The sequence below is a fragment of the Crocuta crocuta genome, unplaced genomic scaffold, assembly GCF_008692635.1.
Source record: "Crocuta crocuta isolate KB4526 unplaced genomic scaffold, BGI_CrCroc_1.0 scaffold20, whole genome shotgun sequence".
Taxonomy (NCBI): domain Eukaryota; kingdom Metazoa; phylum Chordata; class Mammalia; order Carnivora; family Hyaenidae; genus Crocuta; species Crocuta crocuta.
In genome coordinates, this window is record NW_027527932.1 from 111,767 (window position 1) to 129,777 (window position 18,011).

Here is an 18,011-nt window from a genome sequence, read left to right on the forward strand (position 1 = left end):
AAACCCGAGAGGAGTTCCCCAAAGGCAGCAGCACCCAGGGAACCGCAGCCGTGAGTCAGCACAGGGGAGCCCAGCCCCTCCTAGGGGAGCCTGATTAGGGGCCCGGCTCAGCTGCTGGGCTGGGCGCCGTGTGCTGCTGCTTCTGGTCCCAAGACCAAGTCTTAAGAGCAACTTGCCTTAGCTGCTTAGACTTTTTTCCCCCTGTGGCTGGAAAGAATTGTCACGTTTTACTCCCAGCCCTCTCCCCCCACTCCCTCCCAGAGAACATTTGCACATGAGGTGGGGGCGGCACTGTGAGCCACCTCCAGCCTCGGATGACTGCTGTAAGTAACTTTCAGCTCCTCTCCTTGTAACACCATGAAGTTCCTCGGGAAGCCCAGGAGCCAGACAGCTGCTTTTCTGCCTCTTTCCCTGCTCTTTTTGAAGATTCTACAACCAGGGCACAGCCACCTTTACAGCAACCGCTATGCTGGGTGAGTGGAGCAACTTTTATTCCCTATGTGGTCTTTTGTNCCTGAACAGGACTGTGGTTTCTGTGTGAATCTGTACACTTTTCCTGGCCACCTAAAATGTGCGTGCAGCGCCTGGCTTTTGGATTTCTCTCACGGAGAGCATACAGCGGTCCCAAGTCTAGCTTTTCATACTAGTTATAGTGTGCCAAGCCTTGCCGTGGACCAGAGTTGAATGAGATTCTGTTTTTGGACGAGCCACGGCCAGTATTTGCAATGTTTGCCTTGGTTGATGCTCGGTAGGAAGGATGCTGTTGTTCCACATGAATTATGACCTGAAAACGAAGACTTTGCCTTCACAATTGTACACAGAAGTGGTTGAAACTCACCAGTGATTAACTTAACGGAGTGTGATTGTGTGTGTGTGCGCGCGAGCACACGTGCTTGCTAACCTACAAAGTAGTTATTAGATTTTCAAATCTGAACAATGCAAAGGAGCCAACTCAAAATAAGCAGAATAAAAGTAGCTAACTCTAAAGCTATGGGTATTTTTTTGGAGGGAGGAACTTAGAAAGGGAAAACAGTGAGCTTTTCTCCCCTTTAGTGGGTTAGGATACTTCGTGTTTGCCTTTCATAAGGAGGCACAGGGCTGCATATAAAGCAGTGTGTGACTATGCACCCCTTATTCTGAAGGCTTGCTGTGGAATATACAGCATGTGCTTTGATCAAATTTGCAGGCGGTTTTCTTTGAATCTGGAAATTATGGCATTACTGCATTTTAAAGCAGGAAGAACCTTTAATAGCTCACCTGGTTCAATAGCTTTTTACAGAGGAGGAAAACCAGGAGCTTAAATCTTTATTCAATCCTTCAATAACTATCAGTTGAGGAAAGTTTTCACCTAGATGTAGACTAGGACCACACAGTGCCTGGGATCTTAAGGCAAAGTTGTTCTTAATAGGAATGGTATAAAGAAGCATTTAAGAAGTTATGACCCTGAGAAAGTAAATGTTTCCCTTGCTCAAAGAATCTAAGCACTGCCTTTACTGTGTCTCCTGGATATAGTGCTTGCAGAGGAAACTTCAAAAAGCTGTCTTCAGTTTTAGGGGGTGCAGGCTGGGGGTGGAGGCATTGGCTGAGATAAAGGCTATAGATGGTAACTCAATCCCCATTTTTCCACCGGGATGTTCCCGGGAGGCACAGAAAGGAGCGAACATCTGAGGGCTGCTTTCCAGTCTCCTAGACACATGGTCCAGGCTTTCCATCCTGTCATTTGTCATTGCCTTTGGAGATGAGATCTGGGCCAGGGAGCCATATTTAATGCCTGGTGCAGGCCCAGCTGTAGAATGTACCTGCCTTCTTGATAGGCATCAGGCCATGTGAAATCTGTCTCTGGATGAAATGGCCCGTGTGACCTCAGACCACACTCCTCCCCTCAGCTGTGGCCCTGTTCTTCATTATTTCAGTATGTGGTGTTGACCAAGCTCCCAGACCAGCTTCAGCTGAGCAGGTGCGTGTACTTTCCTAAGCACCACTTAGAGGAAATGAGGCCAATGGTGGAGACTTTGCTTTAGAAATTGCTGGAATTGGAGAAAGCTGAACTACCTTGTCTGTTCAGCAACAAAAGCCTCGATTGCCGTTTTCCCTTTGGTTGCTACATAAGAAGTTAGTCCCAAATGTATAAATTACCAGATGTCTGAAAGCTGGAGGAAAAAAAGGTGAAACACTTAAAAACTGAAGGAAGCTAGCCTTACCTGTCCATCACTGTAGAAGCCCAGAGTTTCTGTAAAACCAGAAGTGTCTCTGAGCACACTTTCACCAAAAATGAGGAATTTTTAACTTCCCTTTGTTAAGTCATTCGCCTCCCCAAAGATGGAAGTGCCACTTCTGGTTTGGGATTATTTTGCTTTATTTACTCAGGAACTACTTTGTGCAAGTCTAGCTCTTCAGCAAATAAGAACCTGATGAGGGGGCACCTGGGTGGCCAGTCGGTTAAGCATCTCTGGACTTTGGCTCAGGTCATGATCCCACCGTCATGAGATTGATCCTCACGTCCTGCTTGGATCTTCTCCCTCCCTCCCTCTCAAAATAAATTAATAAAAACAAACCCAAAAAACCCTGATGGGATGATCTGGTGGAATAGTTATTTAGCATTGTTTTGTTGTTGCCCATTCAAATCTACAATTCTAAACAACCTCCCTTTTTTTTTTTAATATTTTTATTTATTTCTAGGAGAGAGAGAGACAGCGTGAACAGGGGAGGGTCAGAGAGAGAGGGAGACACAGACTGAAACAGGCTCCAGGCTCTGAGCTGGCAGTCAGCACAGAGTGCGACGCAGGGCTCGAACCCACGAACCGCGAGATCATGACCTAAGCAAAAGTCGGACGCTTAACCGACTAAGCCACCCAGGCGCCCCAACAACCTCCCTTTTTATTCCTGAAGTTAATATGCTTAGGTTTTGTTATTAATTATAGAGCAGCCCTATTTTTTGAATTTTAAGTTTTGAGAGAGCATGGGCAAGCACAAATAGGGGAGGGGCAGAGGAGAAACCATCCCAAGCAGGCTCCGTACCATCAGCACAGAGCCCTATGTGGGGTTTGAACTTCCTAATTGTGAAATCATGACCTGAGTGGAGAACAAGAGTCCGATGCTTAACCAAGTGTGCCACGTAGGGCTGCTCCAGGGGTGCCTATTTCCCGCATATTGGCAAACTATTTTTGTAGGTCTTGGCGGAGTCTAACAAATGATTATCATTTGTGAGAACTCTGCACGTGAATAAAAAAAAGTACACTCCAGGCAGACCAGCATGCTTCCTGAGTGCAGCTAATGAGCTCAGTCTTCTACATAAACTATTAACGGTTGTATAATGCCAATTGTATAATGCTTAGTAAATGGCAAATTTAAGCGTCTGGGCATGGGGGAGGAATTAGACCAGGAAAATTTGACAAACGTTAATTATCTCTTCGATTGTTACATTAAATTACATATTTACAAGAGAAATTTAAAAATACATAGAAAAAGAATGAAGCAAAGTACAGGAAAAACTTCAAATAGTATTGATACTGTCAGAAGGCTTCAGGGATTACAAATGCAAGTCCAATATTTCTGTGTTCAACACAGGTCTGTGAGAGTCCTACACAAGCAAGCAACACTGCTATTTTTCTCCTTTCCATGAATTCTTGGAAGCAGACTTCATAGTTCTGTGATTATATTGGAACCAAAAAAAAAAAAACCCCCAAAAAAACAGGATCTTCATCACGTGAAATGAGAATGTGTGTGAGAGAGTGATCTAAGACCATGAAGCAATAAATTCTGGAAGCGGTATAAAATTGGGTATAATTTTTTTTTTAACTACTTCAATACCTTCTATATGCCACTCAATGAGCATAACGTTTAAAAGTCCAGAAGTTACTGGGGTGCCTGGGTGGCTCAGTTGGTTAAGCGTCTGACTTCGGCTCAGGTCATGATCTCACAGTTCATGGGTTCAAGCCCCACGTCGGGCTCTGTGCTGACAGCTCAGAGCCTGGAGCCTGTTTCAGATTCTGTGTCTCCCTCTCTCTCTGACCCTCCCCCTGTTCATGCTGTCTCTCTCTCCCAGAAATAAATAAAAAACATTAAAAAAGTCCAGAAGTTACTGCCTGGGTTTCCATTTCTGCTTTGCCACTGTTAGTAGCTCTGTTAGGCAAACGCCTTAACCTCTCTGACCCTCAGTGTCCTTATCTGGGTTAATGGAGATAATCAGAGAACCTTTCTCAAATTGTGAGGCTTGAATGCAATAGCAGGTGATTATATAGTTCTTGGCATTTAGTAAGTAGTTAACAGGGTGATAAAGTAGGTAACACTTCCCAATACTTAATATAAACGGTTCTGAAAATTTCTGAACAACTTCATACAATTTTGGGTACCCTGTTTTACAGATAAGCTAAGTGAGGTACAGACTGTGTAAAACTCAAGTTCAGAGCTGACTAACCCAAGGTCACTATAAGGGCAGAGTTAGGATTCTAACCCAGCTCTGCCTGACCTGACAAACTCCACTTCACACTATCACCTGCCTAAAGACAGAAAAAATGCTCTTAAGGACAACTGAAGGTTTAATCTTGTTTTGGGAACTGCTAGTTTCAGGATAATAAAGGAAAAGTATGGATGATGTAGATAAAATTGAAGGTTTAGTTGTGGTTCCCTTCTCTAGGGTGATGAGTCAACTGATGTCTGCCTGCTTTTCTAATAAGGATTTGCCAATGTAAGGGATGGGAAATGGAAGATGAAGGAATTTTTTAGATGGTCACAACAAAGCACAGAAAGTGGCCATGGGTGTGTGCCTTCATTTAAATATTACTGTGCCAAGCACCGTGACCAACAGTCCATGCTGATAGTTTTCAGTTTAGTAAAGAAAATAACCCCACACACCACCGTAGTAGACCGTGTATAAATGTACTATGGGATGACGAGACTACTGTGAGGATTGAAAAGTGTGCTGTGAACCAATAAGGGAGGAGTAGAAATCTCCTCCATGCCTTGCCTATTTCTGGTCCTCCAGCCCTACTATAGCTCAGCTGGGCAGGAGAGAACATCCTTCTTGCTGTCAAGGTTGCTTGTTGGACTTGAACCCACTAGTATTGATCTGCCTGCTGAGACCACACACACTCCCCCTTCCTCATTCAGCCCTGCCCATGTTGAAGAGGCCTGTCTTTGTGGTCTTTCCCCCTTTTCTCTTTCAAGAGAGCAGCTCCAATGACGAAATCTTTCCCACGACTATAGGTCCGTGTGTGCAGGGTTGTTTCCAGCCCACTGGCCAGCGGTGTGTTCTCAGTGTCCGTGCTGTGCCCACACCCATCCCCAACCCTGTTGCCCCCGCCACCCCCAGCCCAGTCATCTGTCGACTTCACTCGTCCTCCATGGAAACCGGATCTAGAGATTAAAGAATTACACTTGAAGGAAATAAAGGGTTTTGTTGTTGTTAAAGCAGTTTAGTCCTTAAAATCCTATAAGCAAGGAGGTCCCCAGTCGGGATGTGACCTCTTGAAAGGACTGAGAAATCCTGTGACTCAGTAGCATCGATTGAACTTCAGGGACATTGTATTTTCCACCTTCCCTCTCTGGCTATTCCCCTATGTCTCTCAACAGCTTTTTATTCTCCTCTGATGATGGCTTCCTTTTAATGTCCTTAACTTCGAGAAACTTGGGGCCCGAATTCAAGAGATCAAACTGATCATGTGAATCCGAGTTACCGTCTGTGTTGGTAGTTAAGGCTCTTTTCAGGTAGGATGGCCAGAAACCCTGATTTGCCCAAGGCTGACAATTTGCTCTTCGGCCTGCTGATTGGCAATGCCCCATTTCAGTCTGAGCAGGGCCCTGATTTGGATGGTAAATCATGGGTCCAGCCCTCTTATTCACTGTTTGCTTTTTTTTAGTGAGCTTTACTTCACATCTTCAACTACTCTCCTCTCCAGAGTGCAAGGTCCGTTCCTGCTTGTCCTCGCCTCTCCTTTGCAGTAGCCACCAGTCGTGTTCAGGATTTCCTGATCTCAGCCTAAATTAGGGTAGTTTTCTCCTAACTGATCTACCTTTCTCTAGTCCATTATTGTACTGATGATCTTCCTAAAATAAGACTGTTACTCTCTTGGTCAAAGATCTGCTTTTGCTCCCTATTGCCAACTACATCAAATCTAGAATCCTTTTCTTGGTTTTCAAGGCCTCTATCAGACTCTCTGGTCCTCCAGTCTTAATTTCACTCTTCCTCAGCCTCAAGACCCCTCTATATCAGGTCAGAGAAATAGAGCTTCAGTATTGCTTCATCCTTAGCAAAACAGGCCCCATTCATCATAAGGGCCTAAAGCAAGAATGAGCCATCTTAGATTATGAAAGATAGATTGGAATGTGTGAGGTGCAGATATAGATTTGAGACATTGGGGATTACGGATATACAGGGAGTTCTAAGGTTGGTTTTAAACTTTTTTCACAAGTCTGCATGTGGCCAATAGAAAAGTTCTTCAGTATTCTCTGGAAATTCCTCTGAGCTCTTGGTCCTTATTAATGGGAGAATAACTTTAGTTTTCCTTATGCATTAGATCAAAGTGCAACTTGTAGGTGCTGGTTATCAGCTGTTGATACCCAGAGCTTTATTCCCTGCAGTCTGTTTTATTTTTATTTTTAAAGGCTTTAAGGCTTTATTCTTTTTTTTTTTTTTTTTTTACAAATAGTTTTTTGTCAAGTTGGTTTCTATGTAACACCCAGTGCTCAGCCCCCTGCAGTCTGTTCCGTGTGTTGAGACCTCCTGCTTTGTTTGCAGTGCTGCAGGTCCCTCTTCCTCTGACCTGAGCTCCCCACGGAGTGCTGCCTGTCTGGGGTCAGCATTCCCTCTGCCACTGAGCTGGTGGAGGGGTGTTTGTGCTTCTGGGCCACTTTCTCCTTGGAGCCCAGTCTGATAATGGAGACTTTATTGTGTGGCATCCGGATACATTCTGGGTAATACCATTAAGCATAATCACTGCCGCTCACTGAAAAGCAGGGAAGGACGTTACTGTTTCAGAACTTCAGTCTGTATTAAAGCTACAAAAGCATTAAGTTTTTTCTGTCTGTGTCAATGGAACTGCTGATCAGAAAATGTCTTGTGACTTGTTTTCATGTTCATTATGATCACTCCTAGATAACTGGTTTATAGGATTAGAATTCGCTTTGCCAAACATCCCTTCCCAATCTGCCTCTGGGCATCTGCTGCTTAGGATAAAGTGGAATGTAGACTGAAGCTTTTGAGTAGTTCTCGGTAGTGTATAGTAAATTTCATAAATGATCTTTTTAAAGATTCAAGCAGGTTTTGAAGTGGCGGTCGACAAAATTACTGTCTTTTTCTCCATGTACTTGAATAGTAAAATATTAGTATCTGTTATTAAGGATACTGTTACGTTCTAGGTTTTTATTTTTTTCCTATACCCCTAAATCTCGATGGTTTAAACAAGAAATTTCTCTAGAAATCATGCGGGTGTAGGTGGTGCTGGCAGACAACTGGATTCTCTGTCCTGTCTCTCTGCCATGCTCAACACTCCCAAATGTGATTCAGGAAGTCTTCTAGCTCTTGAAGTCCAGCCAGAAGGACCGTGGAAAGAGTGGTCACTCTCCTTTAAAGGTCACTCCCTCCTGGCCACAGTTGGTTAGAGGGCTTTGGTGGCATGGAAGGCTATAAAATAATGGCTGGAGATGGAGAAAGGGCTATGTTGGGGAGAACACACTAGGAAATCAGCATCTCTCAGTGGTCACTCTGATATTTAATGATTACCAACCCATTTTCCCTTCTACTTGGTTCTTCTAAAGAACTAGTGTATCCAGATGGGCTTCTAGAATTTTGTCAGATTCAAAATGTATGTTTTTATTCTGTAAAAGGTTTTGAAGTCTGTGTCAGAACTGAAAGAGACCACAGAATTAGAGTGCAGTCCCCTTATTTAATACATGACAAAGCTCAGCTCCAAAAAGATTCGCAGAGCTGGGCAGGACTTGTAGCATTCCTAACTGTTAAAAACACAATTTGGTGAATCAAGAAATCTTAGTCTTCCCTATTCCCTAGGGTTATTGAGGATGAACTAAAGGGATTTGGCAAGGCTGAGAAGTGCTTAATGAGTGAGGATTTAATTTCACTTCTATAAATATTTGTAATTTATCTGGCCCTCTGCTAGTCTGGGACTACAGATAAAAGCAGTCCATGTGCACAGTGTAATGAGTAACTTGGGGAAGTAAACAAACAGTTCAACTCTGGGCTCACTGTGCTGAGTGAGTACAGGAGAGGGTCCCTTAATTTCAGCTAAAGGATGGGGAGAGGTGAAAAAAGGCTTCTTGGCTGTGAGAGGAGTTGTTAAAAGGCTGGAATCTGGAATCTAAGTGAATTATTAAATATGCAAGGTATTCTACATTTTTCTTTTGAATGATTGGGAGTCCAAGGACCTGGCCCCCATCTCAGTCATAAAGAACAAATAGAAATTAGATTAATGCTTTCGAGACACCGGGAATGGATTTCCTGTGCAAAGAACTACAGGCGAAAATTCAGTCAAGTCTAGAAAAGCAGAGCAATTAAGTATGACCAAAATAAAGGCTGTTTCTTGGGGAGTGAGGAGAGGTGAGGTAAGCCTTCAAGGTCATGAAACCCTTTATGTCCCATAATATGGAGTTCTGGTTTCTCCCAAAGGTGACAGGGTGCTAATCAAGAATTTTTCAAAGGAAACTTAGAGGACTTTTTTCTTTCCCCTTGAAGAAAGGAGAAGGGAAGACTTGAAAGCCAAAAATTGAAGGCAAAAGAATGGATATTACATTGACCATAGTAATACATGTCAGAGCCTGGCATCTGGCAGTAAGGAGGGAAAGGAAAAGGAAAGGAAAGGAGGGAACCAATTATTAGGTACAGTTTTCACAATTGGGTAAGCAAAGGGAGATCAGAGGAAATAGTCTAAAATGATTCTTAAGATTGGGTAACAAAAGTGAGTTCTTCGCAGAGAAGGTAAGTACTTCTTCAGCTCCATATAGTTTGAGGTGCCTATAAAGTACCTAACTGGATAGCTCAGAGATAGCTCTGAAGCTCAAGAGAGTTCTAGACTGTGTAATAGATTCCAGTAACTGATGTATAAATAGAATTTCTTAGCCAGTAGTGTAGAATGGAACATCTAGGAAGCACTCATTACATGAAGAACAAAGTGCCAAAACCAAGGTAGAACCAGGGGGTGGGGATGGGGGGGTGGGACAGCCAGTCAATTATTAAGTAGAAAGGCCAGTAAAGATCCAAAAAAGGTGAGGCCAGTCACATTAAGTACAGCAAAGCAGTATCCATTGGCTTGGCCATTAAAGACTTCAAATCGTGTTCTCAGAGATGGAATGATGAGGGAAATCCAGAGCATGACAGGTTGAGGAACAAATGGGAAGTGAGAAAGTCAGGGAGTGTACTGTAACTTCAGGAAGTATATCCATGAAGTGGGAGTAGAGAGTTGAACTAGCGGAACAGATTTTGTTCCTGCTTTTAATAAAACTAGGGGAGTGTGACCATGTTTTATGCTAGGTGGTAGGAACGAGAAGAGAGAGACTATACATAAGAAATGGAGTTGGGTCTCCAAACACACACACAGGAAGTTAGCTGGCCTCTTTCCTTGCATGCTCCACCCCCCTCCCCCCCCCCCCCCCNTTTTGTTTTTTAAATAAACTTAAATTTTAGATTATAGTGCAGACTATTCCCATTCACCCTATACTCAGCGTCCTCTGTTAATATTGTATAAAATGAAGTATTTTGTAAATAGGAATATAAGGTATTAAGTAAATTGTCTAATATTGGGAAGGCTCTCATGTAGGTAACCAGTTATAAAATTGACTCCTCTGCCTAAAAGAAACTAAAAGATCTGTGAGAATGTCTTCGTGTCATCTTAGCCAAATGAATGGGCCTCCCTTCTCCCTCCTCCTATCAGGACCTAAGGATTGGAGGTCCTCCCCATTGTTCCAGTCCTTCCATCCTTCCTCCACTACACTTACCAAGTACCAACAGTGCCAGTGATGCCTTACCATCATTCCTTATCCCCAAAGAGGGTTAGGAGTATTCAAAGTAGAGTGAGCAGCAGAGTATGTTTCTTGAGGGCTGAGATTTTAATCCAGTGATCTGAACGGGGTGGGTCATGAAAATGCAGCTCCATCAGGTGGACCACCCTCTTCCTATTCTTTCTCGACCTTTAACATACACATCGTATTTCGGGTGGTTTTTCATTGTTTATCTTCTTGAAGACTGAGACCGCACGAGGGCAGAGAGGAGGAGAGAAAATTCCAAGCAGGCTTTGCACTGTAAGCACAGAGCCCAAAGCAGGACTCAAAACTGAGATCCTAAGTGAAACAGTCAGATGCTTAAGCACCTAAGCCACCCATGTGCCCTCACACTGTGTATTTTTATAGCATCTCAGCCTTCGATTACCAACTGCTAAATGATTGAATGTGTGGTACCATAGAAGTTTCATCAGCAGATGAGCTTATTTTTGCACTAAAAGAACCTGTGACCACTTGTAATTGTGACTTCATTTGCCATGGTTTCATGTCCCCTATCTACCTTGTAGATACTCCTATCAAATGAATTCATGAATCCTCTAAATGCCCAAGTTCCTACTTGAGATTTTTGTGAATGTAATAAAGACACAAGGTTTGTAGTAAGATAGGCTATAATAGGATACCAACCGTATCAATCCTATTTCCATGGAAGGTATGTGCATATGATGTGATTGCAGTATATTTGGCATCAAAATTGCTAAACCTATGGAAGTTTAAAGGCCTTTGGGACAAACCTGTGTAGCAAGATGTTTGGAGTAAGAAACTTGCTGCTGGAAAAAAATCACTCTATGCCCTTGACTTCTAGGGCAGAAAAGGAGGACACAGAAGTAGACTCCCCAGTGTAAGTTTTCAGGTCTCTGGCAGTAAAAGGGAAATGACTCAAGTGACCAGTAGAATCATCTTAATAGAACATGGGATAGAAAAACTTCTTCCACATTTCAGAACGAAATATAGCCTGTCTGGCTTCCTCTGCCTAAAATGAGAGGGTTTATCCCCTGAGTACTTAGTTTGCCTTCACAACAGCTCTTCTAAAACCTCCCCAGTTACTTCAAGCCTTTACCTCACCTCCTTTCCTCCCATCCTGGACCCCAAACCTTTTACTAATGAAAGCAAAGATGTGTAGCATTACTGATGAGGTGGAGCTGATGGGGGTATACAGCCTGAGTTATCTTGGCTTCCATCCTCTCTCCCTCAAACTACAAAGGTTCATATCCCACTTCTTTCCAAAACCATATCTCTTTTATTCAGTCAACACTGTTTTTCAAAGTATAGTTGATAGCTGCATTAACTTCAGGTGTACAATATAGTAATTTGACAAATTGACACCTCATGCTATATTCTTCACAGCAAGTGTAGCTACCATCTGTCCCTGTATGATGCTGTTAAGATATCATGAACTATTTCCCTGTGCTGTGCCTGTCATCCCTGTGACTTATTTATTCCATACCAGAAGCCTCCATCTCCCATGCCCCTTCACTCATTATGCCAATTCCCCACCCCTCTTCCCTCTGGCAGTCATCGGTGTGTCATCTGTATTTGAATCTGTTTCTGTTCTTTTTGTTTTGTTTTTTAGATTCCAACATGTAAGTGAAAGCATATAATTTTTTCTCTAACTTCTTTCACTTAGTATAATCTTTACTGCCATTCACAACAACATGGATGAACCTGTTTTCTCCATTTATGACTAATATTTCCTGTGTGTATGTGCACGCACACACACCTCTTGATCTATTGAACAATTGGGTTGTTTCCACACCTTGTCTATTATAAATGTTGTAATAGATACAGGGGTACATCTATCTTTTCAAAATTTTTTTAATGTTTAATTTTTTGAGAGAGATAGAGACAGCGTGAGCAGGGGAGGGTCAGAGAGAGGGAGTCATAGAATCCGAAGACAGCCTCCAGGCTCTGAGCTAGCTGTCAGCACAGAGCTCGATGCAGGGCTCGAACCTACGAACCGTGAGATCATGGCCTGAGCCGAAGTCAGACGCTCAACCGACTGAGCCACCCAGGTGCCCCATCTTTTCAAATTTGTTCATTTTCTTTGAGTAGGTACATAGCAGTAGAACTGCTGGATCATATGGTATTTCTATTTTTTGAGAAACCTCCATAGTTTCTGAAAACCATGGTGCATAGCTGTTCCAATGTACATTCCCACCAATAACACATGAAGGTTCCCTTTTCTCCATGTTATCACCAACACTTGTTAATCTTTTTTTATTTTAGCCATGCTCGTAAGTGTGGGGTGATACCTCATTGTGATTTGGATTTGCATTTCCCTGATCAGTGATATTGAGCATCTTTTGTGTCTGTTGGCTACCTGTAGGTCATCTTTGGAGAACTGTATATCCAGGTTCTCTGCCTATTTTTAATCAGATTCTTCTGGAATTTGGAGTGTGGAATTGTATCCTTTTTTTTTTTTAAAGATTTTTTTTTAATTTTTTTTTTTTTTTCTAGGAGAGCGAGAGAGACAGTGTGAGCAGGGGAGGGTCAGAGAGAGAGGGAGTCACAGACTGAAACAGGCTCCAGGCTCCGAGCTGGCAGTCAGCACAGAGCCCGACGCGGGGCTCGAACCCACGAACCGCGAGATCATGACCTAAGCGAAAGTCGGACGCCCAACCGACTAAGCCACCCAGGCGCCCCTGTATCCTTAATGGGTTACTATCTAAAATAGATAATCTGAGAGATCACATGCAAGTTTCTTCCCCCATTCAGTAGGTTGATTTTTCATTCTGATCGTTTCCTTTGGTGTGCTAAGCATCTCATTTTGGTGTAGTCTTAATAGTGTTTACTTTTGTTTCCCTTATCTTAGGAGACTGATCTAGAAAAATATTGCTAAGGCTGATGTCAAAGAAGTTACTGCTTAGGTTTTCTTTTAGGAATTTTATGGTTTTCAGGTCTCAAATTTAAGTCCTCAATCTGTGTGTGTGTGTGTGTGTGTGTGTGTGTGTAAGTGGTCCATTTCATTCTTTGGTAAATAGTTGACCAGCTTTCCCAGCACCATTGGCTGAAGAGACGGTCTTTTTCCCATTGTATATTCTTTCCTCCTTCGTCCATAGACTGACCATGTAACTGTGGGTTTATTTCTGCGTTATTCTGTTGCTTGTCTATTTTTGCCCTAGTACCATACTCTTTTGATAAGGTTTTGTAGTATATCTTGAAATCTTATATTGTGATATCTCCATTTTTTTTTCCTTTTGCAAGGTTGCTTTGGCTATTTGGGTCTACTGTGGTTCCTTACAAACTTTAGTATTCTAATTCTGTTAAAAAAAAAAATTGGTATGTTGATAGGGATTGCATTGAATCTAGATTGCTTTGGGTAGTATGGACATTTTAACATGTTTCTAATTCATGAGCATGAAATATCTATTTGTGTTGTCCTTAATTTCTTCAGTGCTCTATAGTTTTCAGAGGACAGGTCTCCTACCTCCTTGACTAAACGTATTCTTGGGTGTCTTACTTGATGCAAGTCAACACTGAGTGCCTACCATGTGCCAGAAACTATTTTAAAGCCTAAGAACACAGAAATTTAGGTGCTGGAAATTATAGCACTGCTTTAGACACCAGTGAATAAATCCCTCTTGGTATTTACATTCTAATGAGATGACAAAAGATTCTTAAACCATAGTGTTAAGATAATAAGGATTATGAAGATAAAGCATAGCTCGGGGATAAAGAATACCAGGAGAAAAGAGAAGGATAAAAGATGAGACCAGGAGCCGTGTGACTATCTGAAGATAAGTTTCCAAGCAGTGGAAATAGCAAATAGGATGGGAGCCTGTTTGCCACATATCCTTGGACAGGAGTCCTCAGACCAGCAGCATCAGCATCTCCTGTGAACTTCCTAGAAATGCAGATTTTCAGGTCACAGACTAATCTCCTCCCCGAACTCCCCGTAAGAAACTCCCAAGGTGGATCTAGCATTACAGGCTTTAACAAGCCTTCCACATGATGTAAGCTTAATGTTGGAGAACGCCTGTGAACAAACACCAAGTGGACATGGCTGCAACTGAGTTATTGATGGGAGTACTTTCCCCGTCCCCCGCCCCATTCCTTCCTTTCAAATAACCCTGTTTCCTCTTTCTTTACACTGCAAAATCTTTCACCATCCCTTCCACCTCTTCCTCCGTGCCCTTGTCTCAGTGGCACAGAATTCTGGGAAGTCCCTCCCTTGCCCACCCTCTGGAACCTGCCTGCCTTTCATGAGCCAGTTCAGACACCAGTCAGGCAGGAATTCCTTGATCCCATCAGTCTGCTGTGATTGCTCCTGCTCTGTGCTCCCATAGTGTTCTATCTGTCCTTGATTACAGTCCCCAACAGACTGCTAGATATTAATAGTTTTTTTGTGTGGATGTCCTTTCCTTTTTGAGGAAGAAAGTTGTTTTATAAGCAAGTTGGAAATAAGGAGCTAGGTCTCCTTTTTATTCTACCAGTCTCTAAATAGTATTTGGCATATTCAGTACAAGTTTCGGTGAATGGAAGTGGGGAGGAAAGGATGGGGAAAGGCAGGCAAGGAAGGAAACTAATAAATTAGGAATCCAGCTGCTGACATTTGCAGGCAGTTTTGCCAGACTAGATTTCATAATGATAAAGACTGTAGTGAGAAATAGAAACCATTTGCCTCTCGGGTGCGGGGGATGGGGGATGGGGGATCTGGAGAGCTGCCACTTGCATGTACCGTTGTGTGATATTCCCCACTCTCCTGTCATTTTCTCCCTGCTCCATGCATTTCAGGTATCACTCACATGATTTTGGTCTCAGGTATTTTACTTCTCGGCTCTTAAAATTGCTTTGAACAGCATTGTGTTTTGGGAAGGAGATCTGAGGCCAAGCTGCTATTTCCTGTAGAGTTGCCAGAATGGGCACCAGCTGGTCAACATGTTTGTTAGCGATTGCCTTTCTACCAAATTTAGAGAAGTGATCCTTGACTTTGTCATTGCTTTTACTCTCCAAGGAAAACCTGTGAACCTCTTGAATATCACACAGGACTCCTAAGTCTTCAATTCATGCTGAGTTCAACATCTGTAGTCTTTGAATAATTTTTGTGAACTAAAAGCCTTCCAATTTATCTCTGTTTTTATTGTCCATGTACTTCTTTTTAGATCCTCTTTATCTAACTGTAGTAAGAATATAAGTTCACAATTCCTACACTCCGTGAGCCCATTCAGATCTCTATATAAATTCTAGGTGCCACAGAAACCAAATGGCCCTAGAGAATACAGGCAGACTTCCTTTAAAATAAGCTAACGATAAAAATTTGAACAGATAGATTTGATCAAATAGAGTGCTGTGTGGTTCAAAGTGTCCTGAGACTTAGAGCATAGCATCTCTTAAGTGGAGTTCAGCATGCTTCCCTTAGCAGTTATCAAGTTTTAGTAAAATCTGAATGTCTAGATAGAAATTGTGAGAAATTAATTGGTCTTTGTGAGAAAAGCTTAATGTCTGACTTGAGTTAAGGAGTCGTGGAGAAGATAGAGATGAAAAATTGTAAGAATGAAGGTCCCAAAGTTGGAGAATATTTTCCCAACTGGAAAGTAAGTTTCTCAAGAAAACATGACATGCTGGGGCACCTGGGTGGCTGTCGGTTAAGCGTCCAGCTTCGGCTCAGGTCATGATCTCACGGTTCGTGGGTTCAAGCCCCATGTCAGGCTCTGTGCTGACAGCTAGCTCAGAGCCTGGAGCCTGTTTCAGATTCTGTGTCTCCCTCTCTTTCTGACCCTCCCCTGCTCATGCTCTCACTCTCTCTCTCTCTCTCTCTCTCTCTCTCTCTCTCTCTCAGAAACAAGACATTTAAAAAGAAAAAGAAAACCTGACATGCCAAATGACTTGCCACCATCTTGGCCTCTTTTTTTTTTTTTTTTTTTTTACTGTGAAAAAGCATTTGTTTTGTCCTTGAATGAAACTTTAGAGAACATTTAACTATGGGATGAATAGCTTACCATGGGCCCAGCAACTGGTAGGTTAGTCCTTTCTAGAAAAGGGCCCTTTATGAGGAAAAGTTAAATGCTAAAATGGTATTATTACCAATTCAGCCAACTCCCCCCAAGTATCTCTAAACTAGTGTAAATATAATCAATGTAATGGCCCAGTCTCCCTTCTGTAACAGCAAGATTGCTATAAATACCAAAAAAATCCTTCACAAAGGTTTTTGTACTTAACACAGGCCATTTATTTACAGTTTATTCACAGCTTCTGGTAAATGCATCTTTAAGTATTATTCCTAATATTCTTTTCATTCATAGTACAATGGAAATCAGTTCATTTTGCCCAACCTAAAAATGCTGACTTCAAAAAAGGCCAGAGTTAGGCCCATCAAAATCATCCACCCTAAATGGTAAGACGTGTAAACTCTTATTACCTGCTATCATTACGAAGGATAACATAGTCCTTAGTTTTCTTCAACTGGTAATTGATACCTCCCAAACTTTGTGTTATAATCTTAACCAATTGGTTTCACTTAGGCTAGTAGAAACTTACAGGATGCCCATTTAATTCTTTGGCTAAGGCTTGCATGCCTGCCTTTTTTAAAATTTTCTTTTCTTTTCTTTCTTTTCTTTCTTTTCTTTCTTTTCTTTCTTTTCTTCCTTCTTTCTTCCTTTCTTTCTTTTCTTTCTTTTCTTTCTTTTTCTTTTCTTTCCTTTCTTCTTTCTTTTCTTTCTTTTCTCTTTTCTTTCTTTTCTTTCTTTTCTTTCTTTTCTTTCTTTTCTTTCTTTTCTTTCCTTTCTTTCTTTTCTTTCTTTCTTTTGCCTTAGAGGCAAATAATTGTTTTGTTCCCCGGAGTTTATTTTCCAGGACATCACAACTTTCTCCAGAGGTGTCAGAATGCTCTTCAGTAGTACTTCCCACTTTGCATTGTAATTGTCTAATGTCTTTTTCTTCCTGACATATTCTTTGGGAGTAAAGAACCTCTTCTTCATCAAGTTTGATCTCTACACAAACTGCTGATACCTTTAAGTTTTATTATCCTTGCTCTTGTACTCACTGAAGTTGAGCCACACATTAAGGTGCCAGTATTAGACTGTGTACCTAAAACAATTTATTATGGTTCAACCTAATATAAGTTTTAATTGAAAAATGACTTTTTTCTTGCTTTGGAAATACTGGCTGTGGAAATACTAGCAGTTTACATGCCTTTTCCATTGAAAGACCAAGAACTTATCAAGTTTACAGTGTATTGCCAGGGCTTCTCAAACTTTAATGTACAGATGAATCACCAGGGGATCTTGCTAACATGCAGACTTGGCTTCAGGAGGATTGGAGTGAGACCTGAAATTCTGCATTTCTAATAAGCTCCCAGTTGGGGCCCATGCTATGGTTCATGGACCATGCTTGGAATAGCATGTTTTGGACTACAGGCTGAGGAGTTGAGATGTAAATTCTAGATCTGCTAGTAGCTATCTAACTTGGTCACTTAATTTTTCTGGGCCTTGCTTTCTGTAACATTCAGAGGTTTCCTTAGGTGGTCTGTTCCTTCCAAGTCTAAGGATGTGCTAGGATCATATTTAAGTGATAAGAGTGTCTACACAGCATAAAGGTTAGGAATACTAGTTCAATCCTCAGCCTGGGGTTAGCATCCCAGATTTTCCACTTACTGTGTAACCTTATAGAGTTACCTAATCTCTCTGTGCCTCAGTTTCCTCATCTGTAAGATTGAACTAATAAATCCATATATGTGAGGTGCTTAGGACAGAGCCCAACACACATAAACATGAGCTATTTTCAACACTGTTCTCTGTAGTTTCGTTTTTAAGAAGGTTTCCTAAGGGACTAACCTGAAATGTGGGCACATATTTAGAGTGTATGGAAGGATGTTTATCACCAATTTCATCAAAACCTGGGAAGCTATATCTGTGCTCAACAATAGGAAAAGGGCTACTTAACAGTACATATTATGGAATCTGCCTATTAAAAATTTTAATGTTCAATATACAATTTGAAATGGTAAGAAAACAGGATACAGGACAGTGCTAACAGCTCAATTTCAGGATTTCTTATTTATGATCTAG

At 41.9% G+C, this 18,011-nt stretch overlaps 1 protein-coding gene across 1 annotated transcript in view; it reads left to right on the plus strand.

The window, feature by feature from the left end:
* The first annotated feature begins 357 nt into the window (after positions 1 to 357).
* CPA6 (carboxypeptidase A6) overlaps positions 358 to 18,011 on the plus strand; it is a 316,507-nt gene continuing 298,853 nt past the window's right edge. Inside the window, exon 1 of the mRNA XM_077751832.1 lies at positions 358 to 473. Coding sequence (XP_077607958.1) covers positions 358 to 473 — 116 coding nt within the window. The remainder of the gene's footprint in view (positions 474 to 18,011) is intronic.